This window comes from Tiliqua scincoides, chromosome 4 (assembly GCF_035046505.1).
Source record: "Tiliqua scincoides isolate rTilSci1 chromosome 4, rTilSci1.hap2, whole genome shotgun sequence".
Lineage (NCBI taxonomy): Eukaryota > Metazoa > Chordata > Lepidosauria > Squamata > Scincidae > Tiliqua > Tiliqua scincoides.
The window spans coordinates 97,255,119-97,270,594 of record NC_089824.1 but is presented as its reverse complement, the minus strand read 5'-3'; the positions used below and the strand labels follow the sequence as shown (position 1 = coordinate 97,270,594).

At 43.3% G+C, this 15,476-nt stretch overlaps 2 protein-coding genes across 2 annotated transcripts in view; one reads left to right on the top strand and one right to left on the bottom strand.

Annotated features, from left to right (window-relative positions):
* The first annotated feature begins 6,497 nt into the window (after window positions 1-6,497).
* ABITRAM (actin binding transcription modulator) lies at window positions 6,498-13,418 on the top strand. The gene is made up of 6 exons (XM_066623049.1): window positions 6,498-6,682; window positions 8,838-8,889; window positions 11,265-11,388; window positions 12,544-12,620; window positions 12,700-12,769; window positions 12,845-13,418. The coding sequence occupies exons 1-6, from the start codon at window positions 6,592-6,594 to the stop codon at window positions 12,974-12,976; spliced, it is 546 nt and encodes a 181-aa protein (XP_066479146.1). The 5' UTR covers window positions 6,498-6,591; the 3' UTR covers window positions 12,977-13,418.
* CTNNAL1 (catenin alpha like 1) overlaps window positions 12,942-15,476 on the bottom strand; it is a 65,982-nt gene continuing 63,447 nt past the window's right edge. The window contains exon 19 of the mRNA XM_066623048.1: window positions 12,942-15,423. Within this exon, the coding sequence (XP_066479145.1) occupies window positions 15,259-15,423 (165 nt within the window). The 3' untranslated portion in view covers window positions 12,942-15,258. The remainder of the gene's footprint in view (window positions 15,424-15,476) is intronic.

Genomic DNA, 15,476 nt, shown 5'->3' with positions numbered 1-15,476 from the left:
AATTTTAAATATGAGGTTTACATAAGAAAAGCCTGACTAGCTCAGGTCAAAAGCCCATTTAGTCCAGCCTTCTGTATCTCACAGTGGCCCACCAAATGCCTCAGGGAACACATAAGACATGACCTGCATCCTGGTTTCCTCCCTTGCATCTGGCAATCTGATGTAGCCCTTTTCTAAAATCAGGAGGTTGCACATACACATCATGGCTTGTAACCCGTAATGGATTTTTCCTCCAGAAACATGTTCAATCCCTTTTTAAAGGCATCTATGCCAGATGCCATCACCACATGCTGTGGCAAGGAGTTCCACAGACCAAGCACAAGCTGAGTAAAGAAATATTTTCTTCTGTCCTAACTCTCCCAACGCTCAATTTTAGTGGATGTCCCCTGGTTGTGGTGTTGTGTGAGAGGGTAAAGAGCATCTCTCTATCCACTCGGTCCATCCCCGGCATAATTTTGTGTGCCTCAATCATGTCCCCCTTCAGGCGCCTCTTTTCTAGGTTGAAATTGCCCAAAAGCTGTAACCCTTCCTCATAAGAAAGGTGCCCAGGCGAGTAATAATTTTAGTCGCTCTTTTTTGCACCTTTTCCATTTCCACTATGTCCTTTTTGAGATGTGGTGACCAGAACTTGACACAATACTCCAGGTGTGGCCTTACCATCTATTTGTACAACGGCATTATAATATTAGCTGTTTTGTTCTCAATACCTTTTCTAATGATCCCAAGCATAGAATTGGCCTCTACTGCTGCTGCACATTGGGTCAATACTTTCATCAAGCTATCCACCACCACCCCAAGATCCGTCTCCTGATCTGTCACAGACAGTTCAGAACCTATTAGCCTATATGTGAAGTTTTGACTTTTTGCCCCAATGTACATGACTTTACACTTACTGACATTGAAGTGCACCTGCCATTTTGTTGCCCATTCTGCCAGTTTGGAGAGATCCTTCTGGAGCTCCTCACAATCACTTCTGGTCTTCACCACTCGGAAAAGTTTGGTGTCGTCTGCAAACTTAGCCACCTCACTGCTCAACCCTGTCTCCAGGTCATTTATGATCAGGTTGAAAAGCACGGGTCCCAGGACAGATCCTTGGGGCACACCACTTTTTACCTCGCTCCATTGTGAAAATTGTCCATTGACACCCACTCTTTCCTGGTCTGCAACCAGTTCCCAATCCAGGAGAGGACCCGCCCTCTAATTCCCTGACTGGAGTTTTCTCAGTAGCCTTTGGTGTGGGACCATGTCGAACGCCTTCTGAAAGTCCAGATATATAATGTCCACGGGTTCTCCCACATTGACATGCCTGTTGACCTTTTCAAATAATTCTAAAAAGTTTGTGAGGCAAGACTTACCCTTACAGAAGCCATGCTGATTCTCCCTCAGCAAGGCTTGTTCGTCTATGGGTTTTGAGATTCTTATCTTTGATGAGGTTTTCCACCATCTTACTTGGAATAGACGTTAGGCTGACAGGTCTATAGTTTCCCAGGTCCCCTCTCCTTCCCTTTTTTAAAGATTGGTGTGACATTTGCTATCCTCCAATCCTCTGGCACCATGGCTGATTTTAGGGACAAGTAGCATATTTTAGTCAAGAGATCAGCAACTTCATTCTTCAATTCCTTAATAAGTCTTGGGTGGATGCCATCAAGGCCTGGTGACTTATTGATCTTTAATTTGTCAATTAGGTCTGAAATATCTTCTCTTTTAACCTCTATCTGACTTAATTCCTTGATCAGGAGGGGCAGTTCGGGCAGCGGTATCTGCCCGAGGTCTTCTGTCGTGAAGACAAATGAGTTCTTTGCATCTGTCTTCTTTGCATTAAATAATTTCTCTGCCATCCCTAAGTCTCCTTTTATCTCCCCTTTCCCTCCCTGACCATCCACAAAGCCCAACTTGTGCCCACAAAGCCAGTAGCAGCTCTCCGCTGGGAACGCGTCACAGAATAGCCCAAGCATGTGCGAGAACACAGTTAAGGCTGGAACACACTTCCACATCACCAGCAACTGTTGGCACTGCCATCTTCCGGAAAGGAGACTTCCATGGTTAAGTCCAGTGTCATCCATTCTGCTACACTGGCTATTGTATAACAAAAAAAAAAAATCAGTAGGACAGAACATTTCTGATCCTATGTGTTGTTGGCATCCTTCAGTCTCGAAAGACTATGGTGTCACGCTCTGAATGGTGGTTCTGGAACAGAGTGTCCTCTCCAGAGCACGAAGCCTATGTGTACAGGTAAAGTTTTTTACAATTTTTGCTTAATGTGAATGCTTGTTAGGATTTAGAGAATAGTAATGTGCCAACAGTGCATATGGAAAATTTGTACAAAAATCCTGCATCTATAATTGAACTCAAGCAGTTCCTCCAGAATTAAGTTCACTCTCTGCCTCCCTAAATCATGGGGTTTTCAAAGAGGCAGGATGGAATATGAACTACTCTGAAATAATACATTTATATAGCACACTAAATAATATATTTATATAGCACGTGAAGAGTATGCAAAACTCTTCATATGGCTTGTGATGTAGTCCTTAACAAGGTTGTTGCAATATGGGGATAATATTTACTTACAACTAGATTGCTGAGGGTGACTACCTAGTGGGTGGATGGGAGAGGGAAAAATCTGAATGGGGGAAGTCTTGATTTGCAGCTGAGCCTCATATCATTATAGTACGCAAACTCTCTGCAAAAGACATAGTTGATTCTTGCTCAGCATTGCATATGCATAACCTGAACATACTTATTGTGATATTAAAACTGTACAGTTAATGACAGATTACTCATTTTCAAAGATAATGTACCCTCTTTTCTTTCCTACACCTACTTCCTGGGAAATTCAAAGCAACACTACATAACTATCAAAATATTAAAATAACAAATCTTGGAGGCTGAATGGTACTGTAATTTTAAAGCCTGCTTGCCTTCTCTTTGTAGTTAGTGTACTGTTTAATATCAGTGTAGCCTTTTCCATGTGTGATGCTGCATAACTGGCAGGGCTGTTGGGAGGTGGTACTTACTGGGGCTAGAGGATGAGTCTGTGCCTGCCGCCAGTGCTCCAATCTGAAGAGGGAGCATGTCAGGAAGGAAATACAAAGGGAAGAGGGAGAATAGGCTGAGAATGGCAGGTGAAGCTGCGGGCAAGAAGGAGAAGCAGCAGCAATGGCCGGTGGAGAAGACAGGAGAGGACAAAGACAGGCAAAGGGTGGTGAGAGTGAGAAAGAAGATGGGGATGGAGAGAGGACAAGTTGGAGTAGAGTGGGAGAGAGAACAGTGGACAAGGAAGCAAGGTGACCTGGATTGAGGATGGAATGAGGAGTGACAGCAGAGAGAAGCTGGAGCTGGGAAGGTGTGGAGAACTGAGAAGAGTGGAGAACTTGTATTACTGACAGGAAGGCAAGCGGGCAGGAAGAAGGCAGAGCTGGTGGAGTGCAGAACAAGAGGAAGAGGAGGGTGGTGACCCAGTTGGTGAAGTGGGTGACAGAGAAGGAGTGTGGGGGACAAAGAAGAGAGGGAGAGGACTGAGGGGAAAGAGGCTGCCTTGCTGCAGGAGTAACCCATAGCCAGAGGGCTGGCATGTCAACCCACTGAGCAGGTGGTAAGGCTGTAGAAGGCCCTCAGGCTAGGAAGTGCCTGATGACAAAAGGGGACAATAGGGCAGCTGTGAGGAGATGGACAGAACATCAGAAATTCCTCTCCTATAAACCCTAACTTTTGCCATTAAACCACTAGCAAAAAGGAACAGTGAGTGTCTGGATATTGAGTGGGGTTGAAATGTCATTCTCCAACCCCTACAATGAATACTTTCCCTATGGGATGAGGCACTGGAAGGGGCAGAGGTCATAGAGGTGCAGTGCAACTATGTGTCATTCCCATTGCATTCAATAATAACATTGAAAAGCAATGATTCACTTATTATGAAAGGAACAGCAGCCTTTACCATGATACATTATGAGGCCTCTCTACAACAAAACACACGTTGGCTATTCTTAATTGACTGTACCATATAACTATTTGCCATTTCACCTTGGATACTTTTTTGTACCAGAGTTTTTGGTTCAGACGTAATGTTGAACCGTCATGTAATTTTAGTTCTAAGTACCATTTGAGTATCAGACCTATATTGTTCCTTCTTTCTTTTGTGCATGTGTTGAGGGAGTTTGCAGAACGAACTGGGATTTGCTGTGATGTTTGAACCCAGCAAATACTGGTTTCCTGTAACCAGAGCTTGCAGATAAGCCAGGATATGAAATTGGGTCTGAATCTCTGGGTAGAAGAAATTTCTACTTGCATGTAAAAGGGGAGAACGGGACATGTGGTATCTGAACCAGATTTTGAAATATGAGGTTTGTATCATTAATATACTTTTAACATCTCTCTTTTTAACTAGGTCAATCCTAACCAAATTATTTTCAGAAGTAAATTGCAAGCATTTAAGTGGGTTTTGCATCCAGTTAAATTGCTTTTCTTTGCAGCCTAAAATCTTTGACTTTTCTTTACAGAGAGAGATGAAGCAATCAAACTGGTGCAGCAAAATGACTTCCTTTGCACACTGCAGTCAGCATTGCTGTTGTTTATAACTGATCACAGCCCTGTTTATTACCTTGTGGCCAGATGCGTCTCAATCTGCAGCTATTCTCTTCAAAGTCATAAAATGTACTCTTTCCTACAAAGAGCCATATCGCAGGCAATGTTCCTTGCACTGTAGTTTTTACAGGGAGTGCATGAAGTCTGCACAGAGCCGCATGGGGGCAGCTCTGGAATGCTTAGTGATCATGTTATCGACAAGCTCCAAAGCACCTTGATGGAAGCTGTCACACAGAGAAGGATGCTGATCTCAGGGGAAGAGCATCTGCTTTGCATGTGAATGGTTCCAGGTTCACTATCAAGGATGGGCAAAGAACATCCCTGTTTGAAACTTTGCAGAGCACCTGCCCATGTGGATAAAACAGGGCCTATGAAAGGAATTTTATCAGGGGGTACAGAGTTTATTCTGGGCCCCTTCCCAAAGGGGGAGGGGCACAATGGGGGCAGCAGAAGGGGGGAAATAGCATGGAGGAGGGTGCTGACAGTCACAATAGTCTTTGAAGCTCAGGTCTACTAGCCTTGCTGCAGAGCCCATCAGCAAGTTCAGGTCAGATCCCAGGAACTTTCTGGGCCCCCTCCTTTGGCTCCTGGGTCCCCTTTCTGACCCTGGGCCTGGTTTCAAATTACCTGCTTTACTCCCCTCTCCTAGGCCCTGGGATAAAGGATCTGATTTGTTACATGTAAGGCAAGTCAGACCCTTTCTATATCTTCCCCCTCCACTGCTTTTTCCTATTCTGTCAGCCCGACAGATTTTCTATGGCAACTAAAGGTAGTTGGGTTATTTTTTGCTCTGAAGGCCTTCTAGTTGTTTGAAGGACTGCTTGCTTGCAATTAGCAACTCTCAGAAGCTTTAAAAGAAATGGAAGCTGCAATCCTACACACACTTTCCTGAGAGGAAGGCCACTGGAGAAAATAGGACTTAACCCATTGTTGCCTGGCCCACAGCTGTACACATTTGGTCTTTGTTGTGTATATGCAAGGCTGGGCAGAAATGGCTTAACTGCTGAGCAGATATGCCTAGGATTGTGCTGTGAGTCAGTTTATCCAAGATCAGCTTACAGAGGATTGCCATTCAAGCCTCTACCTCTGCAATAACTAACAACAGGGAGAAGGTGTGTGTAGTCTTCTCGAGGCCCCAGGGAATCATCTGGTACCAACCAGCTCCTTCTCTTGACTGGTTTCATACTGCTATACACTGGTGGGCAAGCTTTTCTAGTCCATCATGTTTGAATGGGGGCTTCAAATGGGGGCTTCATATTTGAATAGTTTGTGTACATCCTTCCTTGTGTACAGGGTTTGCGTAACCTTAGGTAGCACATGAATGGAATGTGAACAGGTGTGTAAAGAACAGCACTAATGGTATTCTTGTAACTGAGAGCTGCTATTCAATTCCCTCTAAGAGGGCTGCTATTTCCAGGGTTGGGCTACAATCCTATGCACACTTTCCTAGGAGCAAGCCCCACTGAACATAATGGGACTTACTTCTGAGTAGACCCGCTTAGGCTTGGGCTGCAAGGTGGTAGACAGAGCACTGCAGACAGGGAATGCTGCTGCTCAGCAGCCCAATCCTAGGCATGCCTACTCAGAAGTAAGCTCCACTGAGTTCAACGAGGCTTACTCCTAGGAAAGTGGGGAGAGAATCGCTGCCTGAGGGCTGCAATCCTGTGCACACTTTCCTGGGAGGAAGCCCCACTGAAGACTATGGGACTTACTTCTGAGTAGACAAGCACAGGTTTGTACTCTGGGCAGTAAAGGGAGAACGCTAAGCCCAGCACAGCTCCTCCAATTGGAACGCTGAGGTGTGGAGTGGCGGGGGGGGCGAACTGCTTTTCCTACCTCTATGGTGCTCTGAGGTACTCCGCGCATGCGCGTCACGCGCGTTCAGTCGGCACCGGAAGTGTCGCTGTTCTCGATGAGGCACTTCCGGCGCTTAGTCTCCCCCCCCGGAGTGTGGGCGAGAGGGAGAGAGGCTGGGGGTGTTCCCCTCGCTCCCTGACGCGCGTGTGCGCCATGGCGGACGAAGGTCCCGCGGCTGCGGCGGCTTCTCCGGCGCCGGTGCCCGGAGTGACGGAGCGCTACTTCACCCGCTGGTACAAGCCAGGTGAGGGGGCCTCGTGGCGCGGAGGGGCAGGGGGTAGCTTGAAGGCGAGCTCGGTCCCCTCGCCTGGCGCCCTGCCAGGCCTGTCACGCAGCACCCCTGGGCTTCCAGGGACCCCAGCCTGGACCCGCCCTTCCTCAGCCGCCCCCAGCCGAGAGCTGCCCCCGCATGTCCTCTGCCTCTTCCTCGCTGCGCCCCCCTTCAGCCCACTCCGCCCCACGCTGTGCCCCCAAGCTCCCAGGTGCCTCCCTTTGCATCTCCAGGGTTTGGGCTGAAGGGGACCTGACCGCTCAGCTCCCACGTTCACTCGTTTCTCAAACTGTGGGTCGGGACTCACTGGGTGGGTCGCGAGACAACTTCAGTTGGGTCTCTATTCATTTCAGTATTCTATCTTTAGAGGCGCTTTTTCAAGTGGGTGCTCCTCTTTTTTAAGCAGGGGGAGTGTAACTGGCCCCAGCAGTGTCTTTTCTAGTGGCTGTCTGCTGGTGTTCTTTTGCATCTTTTTAGATTGTGAGCCCTATTGGGACAGGGAGCCATTTAGTTATTTGATTTTTCTCTGTAAACCGCTTTGTGAACTTTTAGTTGAAAAGCGGTATATAAATACTGTTAATAATAATAATAATAATAATAATAGTATGTCAGACTTGTTGCCGACATGGCACATGGCTGCGTTTGGGGAGATCTGCACTTTTAACAGGCTATGACGTCTGTGCTTTTAACAGTGATAATCAGTGGGGCTCACTCCCGGGTAAGCATTGCAGCCAAGAACTGTCAAAAGCTTTTTCCTGCTCGTTGTCACTTCCAGCCACAACACCACTTCCAGGTTAATGACATCACTTCCGGTGGGTCCCAACAGATCTTCCTTCTCAAATGTGGGTCATGGGCTTAACACTGCATTAGTTACATCTGCACCCTATTTGCCAGGCAAAATTCAGCTTGCACAGGGTACTGCTCTTATCTTAAAGACTTGATAGACTTTCAGTGGTATAAACTTTTTAGGAACTACAGCCCACTTTATTAAACCATGAAGTAGTTGGTGTGTTTTTGTCTGTACGTACACACATTAAGCTATTTCTGCCCAATGTTGCATATATGCAACAGGGACCAAAAGCGTACCCCTGTAGACCAGGCAAAAATGAGTTAAGGCAATGTTTTTTCAAACTGTAGGTCGGGACCTACTAGGTGGGTCACAAGCCAATTTCAGGTGGTTCCCCATTCATTTCAATATTTTATTTTTAATATATTAGACTGGTATGTTGGGGAACTTTTACAGACCTGTACTTTTAACAACGATAGTAAATGGGACTTACTCCTGGGTAAGTGTGGGTAGGATTGCAGCCTAGGATTGTTGGTCCTGCTTGATGATGTCACTTCTAGTCATGACATCACTTCCAGTGGGTCCTGACAGATTCTCATTCTAAAAAGTGAGTCCTGTTGCTAAATGTGTGAGAACCACTGAGTTAAGGGAAGGAAAAGGCATAAAGTGGTACCAAAAAGCCATTAAATGCAAGGGATCCTATCATCTGTGACATTATCTCATAGTCTTTTAGCCCAGTGTTTACTATTTGTGAGTGTGTACACACACCCCATTCTTCATGCTGATAAAGAAGCAGACTCTAGCCTACATGTTTTGTATTACAGTGTGAGCACAGGTTGAGTACTCCTTATCTACAATTCCAAAATACAGAATATTTCAAAATATGAAATTTTTTTGAACACCGACTTTTAAATAACGTTTTTGCCTAAAGAAATAAAATCACAAACTGTGTTTCATGCACAAACCTTGTTTTATGCACACAGTTACTTAAAAAAATTGTATAAAATTATTTTCTGGCTATGTGTATAAGGGGTATATGAAGCATAAATTAATTTTGTTTAGATTTGAGCCCCATCCCCAAGATGTCTTATTAAGTATATGCAAATATTCCAAAATATGAAAAAATAAGATATTCAAAATACTTCTGGTCCCAGGCACTTTGGATAAGGGATATCCATCCTGAAACAGTAGAATTCAGTAGCACTCGCACCTTGGAAAGTATACATAGTGTGGTAGCTTTAGCAGTGGAAAACTCATCTAATTTTAGTCAGTTTGAACACTGCACTTAGTCTTCAACTAATGATCATTTTCAACTAATGAAAAACAACCTTTCCCCCCCAGATGTAAAAGGTAATCCAAATGAAGATCACTGCATATTGCAGCATTCTAACAGGTGAGCAACCTTGCTGCCCAGTCCTGTACATGTTTAGTCAGAAATGCATGCTACTGTGTTCAGTGGCGCTCTCTCCAAACTTGCACTGTCACTTGCAGCCTTGAGTATGTATGCTTGTATGAAAACAGACACTGGTATGAAAACAAACGCTTCTTGTGGGACAGCATCTTTTCAGCAGCCAAACATTCCCTTTTCAAAAGAATTCAGTATTAAACCCCTACCATTAGGTAATATTTACAGTTTGAAAATATTGCTCTATTCTTAAGATATTGATAAGTGGACTGAAGAGGAATATATAAAGATTCTTAATATATTTTACTGCATTGATTTGTTGGCTGTATAAAACTTGCATGTAGCACATTTTAATAGAGGTTACACCAATAAATGTTATCTGAGAGGTTACACAAGGTTTTTCAGTGGAACCTGCAGAATGACGTGTAAGAGCAAACGTAAAAAAAAATTCAGAATGGGATGTGGGTACGTCACTCATTAGTAATTGTATCACCAGTAAGTGCCTGTGATACCTGTGCAATGATAGTATGAATGGAATTTCACTTGGTAATAGACACATTACAGCAGCCATTTTCAACCTTTTTCAGCTCATGGCACACTGACAAGGCACTAAAGTTGTCAAGCCACACTACTACTTTTTAATTACATTATTATGTTACAATTAATTGAATTAATATAACTAAGGGCACAAGCCTAACCAGGTCTACTCGGAAGTAAGTCCTATTTTGTTCAATGGGGCTTACTGTCAGGAAAGTGTGGTTAGGATGGCAGCCTTAGATCATTACATGACAATGAAAGAAATTCCCCAGAAGCTTGGAGAGGGAGGTGTATGTGGTTTCTGGAAAGGAAGAACAATGTTCTTCAGAGGAACAAGCAGGTCTGTTCAAACTGTTATCAAATGATGTGCTCTGATATGCTAGGAAGTGGCAAAGAGAGATAAGACTGAGCACACTGGAGAAATAGAAATGTGTTGTGAGGGACAGTGAGGAGATGTGGCTGAAACAAGTGCAGGATTCACTGGGGGGGAGGGAGAGAGAGAGAGAAAGGGAATGGGAGGCACCTTCTGAACTTTGGAAGGTGGTGAAGAGGGAGGGGAGGGGCGGAAAGAGAGGGGTTAACTGCAATTATGATGGGGGATGTGTGTGCAGGAGGGGAGGAGGTGGGGGGGAAGAAAAGCATAACTTGCCTGCTCGTTTATTCAAGAAAGAATGCAAGCAAGCCTCTGTACGTCTACTCAGAAGTAAGCCCCATTATAGTCGGGCTTACTCCTAGGTAACTGTGGATAGGATTGTGGCCCAGCGCCCTTCCTGCCAAAGCCTTGCTGGGGAGGCTACGCATGCAGGGTCACTTTGGGGCATTGAAGACAAGGAAAAAGGTCTCTCCAGGATCCTTGCCAGCCAGCTGCTTCTGGCTCCTAACTTCCACCTTCAGGCTTGCTCTCACTCCCACCTTCCTCTCGCTGCTCACCCTCACTCCCTCCACTTTTCTCCAGCTTCTCTAACTGCCTGGCTGGCTACCCAGTCAGCGCACGGGGCAGGCACCAGCAGGCGCGTTCAAGCCCCTGCGCAGCTGCCCATTTCTCTCCTGCTGCCACGCAAGGCTCCAAGACGCTGCTTCTCCCCTGCGCACAGCTGCCGCTGCCACCTGACTCCTTGGACCTGTGGCACACCTGAGGCAGCCTCATGGCACACCAGTGTGCCGCGTCACAGCGGTTGAAAACCACTGCATTACAGGATAGTTCCCACCTACATTGTATTGTCGTTAGCCTGGCATTCATTCTGCCCTCTATTGCTTTAGTAAGATGTATATCCTTGTACACCTGCATTTACACAGCGATTTGTAGCCACTTGCTATGGCACACTGGTGTGCAACCGGAGTTTGGGGGAGGGTCGTATGTTAATAGGGCCACTGGGAGATGTGAGCCCCTAGCTGGCAGTGCAGTTTGCCTTGTCAATTGTCAAAAAACAGAAGGTATGCCTTAACAATTTTAGCACCTTCTCAGTGTACCATGAGATGAAAAAGGTTCATCTTATTTACTGTAGCTAGAGCTGGCTTGAGGCTACTATCTTTTGGTGCAAGCTGAGATTGTGTGTGTGTGTTTTTTTTAACAGTGATGATAAATTAACTACACAAAATGTTGGGTTAGGGCTTTATTGATAATTTGCTGTGACCCTTTAAAAATGTGTTTCTGTATATGATTGTACCAGTAATCTTTGTTAAAGGCCTCTAGCTTTTCAGAATAAATCTTTTGTAAGAAAGCATGACTTTAATTATCAGTAGTTTTTTTTCTATTTAATACAAGTTTAAATTGATTTCTGATGAGGATAATAATTTGATAATTGTTTTATCTTGCTTTCTTGTAGAATCTGTGTCATCACTGTTGCAGATGCCCATCCTCTTCTGAGAAAACCAATTAAGAGTATTAGTTACCAGATCAGTGCCAACTGTAGCAGGCTGCAGAATAAAGTTTCTGGAAAATCTAAACGGGTATGGTAAATTCAATATTTAGCTGAAGAACCCAGTCATTTAGTCACTGGTTCTTCTAAGAAGATTTTAAGAAAGCAAAAACAAAATACTATCACATTATGTGCTATAAGCAGGAGCTGTTTTTGAAATCATAAATTACTATCTGCAGCAAGGATCTTGGTCATCTTTATCAGTGTTGAGGTGGGGGAAATGATGCATATTATGCTATTCTTTGGAAATTTTAATAGGGGGGTCCACTTCTTCCCATTCAAAAGTAACTTGAAGGTTTTTATCTGATATGGGGTACGGGGAGAGAATTGATTAGAGTATATCATTGAGAGGAAGGCTTCTCCCCTTGATGACATAGCCGAATTTGCCTGACTTCCTTCCTACATTCCTCCTAAAGGCAGGGGAGCAGGAAGAGTCTACTTCCTTCCCTTCAGAGAAGAAAAGGAAGAATTTGACCAGGGAGCCAAATCCCTCCCTGTTGCTCTGAGATTAGAAAAGTTCTCACTATAAATTATGGTGGTTCTAATGAGAAACCTATTGTTTGCATATCTCACTACCTTTTTGGTAGGAAAGTCAACTGGTTATATAAACCAGTGTGTCCATTGTACCTGCACATCATTTTCCTTTGATCTGAGCCATATTGATTGATGGCACCTCACAGAAAACAGCACTGAGCTTAGGCTGCTAGTTGCCAGCTCCTAGTTCAGAATTGAAATCATTGGGACTGAATTATCTTTATAGATTTGGGTATTACAGTCAGTTTCCTTAGAGAAGGACTTGGCTAACATCTTTAACTTTCCCCACCCTATCTCAAGGGTAAGGTATAATATGACATGATATAGGAGACAGTGGGGTGTATGTCCAGCCTCATGTAGTTCATAGGTAAGCAGAGATTTTACACATTGGTTTCATTACATCTAGAGTCAAACCAAGCCAGTAGATATGCCAACAACCCTCCCTTTCATCTTTGTTAAGGGAGGAAAGAAAACATGGTAATCAATGATCCATGGTACAGTACCCATTTTTCTTCATTTCAAAACTTTTGCTCAGGTTAACAAAATGACATTTCCCAATGTTCAGTCTTAAAAGCACATCCATTGGTAGCAGAAGCTGGTCAGCCTCTTGTTGTGTCTCCTCTTAACAATTCTGTATTGTGTTTCCAACCAGGGTGCTCAGTTTCTAACAGAACTTGCCCCTCTGTGTCGAATTTCCTGCTCTGATGGAGAAGAATATACAATATATAGGTAAGTAAGCAGGATTTTGTTTGTACAGGTACTGCATTTTTAGCAGTCTAGATTTTACTAAACTGAAAATTCTCTGCAGCTGTATAAGGGGAAGATTGATAGAAGTAAATGAAAATATCCTGAACAACCCATCTCTCTTGCAAGAAAAGGTAAGAATTTTGAACCACTTTTAGCCTTTTCTCCCTCCTTTTTTCTTCCTCTCACCTATTATATTTTTTTTCTAGCCTTCTACAGAAGGATACATTGCGGTTGTACTACCAAAGTTTGAAGAAAGCAAAAGCATCACTCAGGGGCTTTTGACACGGAAAGAATATGAAGACATTTTGTCAAAACGTTTTAATTCCACTTCAGGATGACCTAGTTCTACAAACAGCTGATAGAATACAAAGAATAAGAACTAAATATTTCATAGCTGAAGTGCAGCTTGCATGAGACAGCTTCCAGTATACCCCATGGTAAAGTGACTTCTGGGCATTCATACTTGGGATGAGGGATGGAATCCAGACACATTTCTTTATTTGAAATAGCAAGATAATGAACAGTTTTGGATTTTCAGTCAACTAAGGCAAAATCCAGCCTTAAACACCTAAAGGAACATTTGTAAAAAAGCCTTTAAGCATGTGCTTAAATCTCTCAATGATGTCAGTGAGATTTCACATACCATAACTGCTGCTGAATCGTCTCATATTTCTTTAAGAGGGCAATGCTGAAATGAGTGGCCTGAATTTTGCCCCTCTTACTGTCAATAAAAGCTTTTGTTAAATGTTTTACAGATAAAATGTAACAATCAGTCTTTCATTACTGTTTTACTACCTTGGTTTTTAATGCTGAAACATACACCTGAATAGGAGGAGGTGTGTGATAATTAAGGCGGGAACTAGTTTTCATCAGCAAATGTGGGATTCACAATCCTGTGTTGATTTTGAGGTTTACAGCATGTGTGTGTTGGGGGGTGTCTGCAGGAGAGAAAGGATTAATACAGAATGCTTAAATTCTCCCCCTACCAAACTGACTGGGCAACATAATCTTTTTTTCCAGACAGAGTGAATGAGTGCCAGTATCTACACACAGCATAAAAGCAGCAGGTGAATAAAAAAGATTAAGCACTCACCTGCCACTTCTTCCTTACTAATGCCTTTTCATTCCTAACACTGTAAGGTAAACAGCATTAGAAATCCCTTACTTGTCACCAACTGCCTAGGCCAGGGGTGTCAAGCATATGGTTCGTGGCAGGCTGGGTGCAGCCTGCAGAAGCTCTTTATTCAGCAGCTGCTGAAAATGCAGCCCACATAATTGTTCATGTTTTCAAAATATGGGACAGGCCAAGATTTGCATATTTTCTCTTCTGTCATTTGCAGCTAAGTGGGGAAAAAAGTGCTTATTTCTGGTCATAACCTGCTTAATGACATTACTGCTAGCCCTCAGCAGGCATCATGAATGCTGTTTAGCCTGCTGTATGAAACAGGTTTGATACCCCTGCTGTAGTCTGTCCAAAAGTAAAAGAGGAGCAATTTACTGGAAATATCACTTTCTAAATCATCTCAGTTTACAGTACTCTAAATTAGGGGTGAATGAAAGATGTAAGAAATTTAGGACCAAAACAAGCAAGCTTCATTTCATACAGTACAACAAGTATGCGCACATTTCAAACAAGCTTGGAGAAGCGTTTTTAGTCTCTAGGAATCGCATAATGCCCTCTTTGTAGTGACTTGAATTTAACAGCTCCAGCTTAATTTCCAAGTGTAATTTTAAGCCTTACAATGCAAAACCTTCCTTTGAGAAGAAGGCTCAAAACATTTTAAGATTACAATCCTAAGCACACTTCCTAGGTAGTGAGTTTCACTACATTCTTTAAGGTTTATTTTGAGTAAGTTTGCTTAGATTGCATTGTGAAAATTTACTAATAGGATATGTATAATATCAAGAGAAGTCAAGATAAAGTAAGCTTTAATTGTAGCTAGCTTCATCAACGATAATACTCTTTAAAAAATCCTAGATAAGGTGGCAAATGTGTTTATTCAAGTGAGGTTTGCAAGAAGGCTCTCATCATTAAAGCTTTCTTGTAACTAAAGGTTCTAGAAGATCAGCAACACTGAAGGACCAAATCTGCCCCCCTTCCAGTTGCCAAGTGAATGTGGCATTTGTGTCAACAACTTGCTGGCAGGCCACTTTAGAAAGCAGGGTTGAGACAGTGGCCCATCAGTATTACTTCCTTTTCAAAGCAGCCCTCCAGAACAACTAATTATGGACAAGCGTCCTTTAATCACATTGGCAATAACTTCCAAATGAGAAAATACCCAGTTTTCCATGTAGCATATCCAAGACTATCCAGTTTTGTGCATAAGCATTCATAGCAGCATCTTTGGGGTTGAAAAGTAAGACATTCAAAAGTGTACAATTACAAAAATAGCAGTATTAATAGTGAACAAAGAAACATTTGCCTTACAAAAATATGCAGCCATTAAAGCTGACTGTTGCTTTTGTTAACTGCCAAGTACCATGACATCTATTAGATGTGAAAAGGTTACCACAGCTTTTTCTAATCTGGTTTCACCTTTCTTGAAAGAAAGCAATTAGAAGGGAATTACTGTGCCAATTCCCATATGGAAAACTTTTCATTCACCAAAAAACCTTAGAATTATTTGTTCTCCAAAAATGTGAGGCTTGCAACATGCTGTTCCAAGGACTTGATCCCAAAGGAGTCACTTCTCCCAGTCAGGCCACTACCTTCTTTTGCAACTGCATGCAGGCCATTTTCTCTCCAAGGACGATGTGCTCTTAGGTGACGGTTTCCTGCTTTGTGCTACAATAAAATAAATTTTGCAATAAAGCAAATGACTCACTACAGAAGTGGGT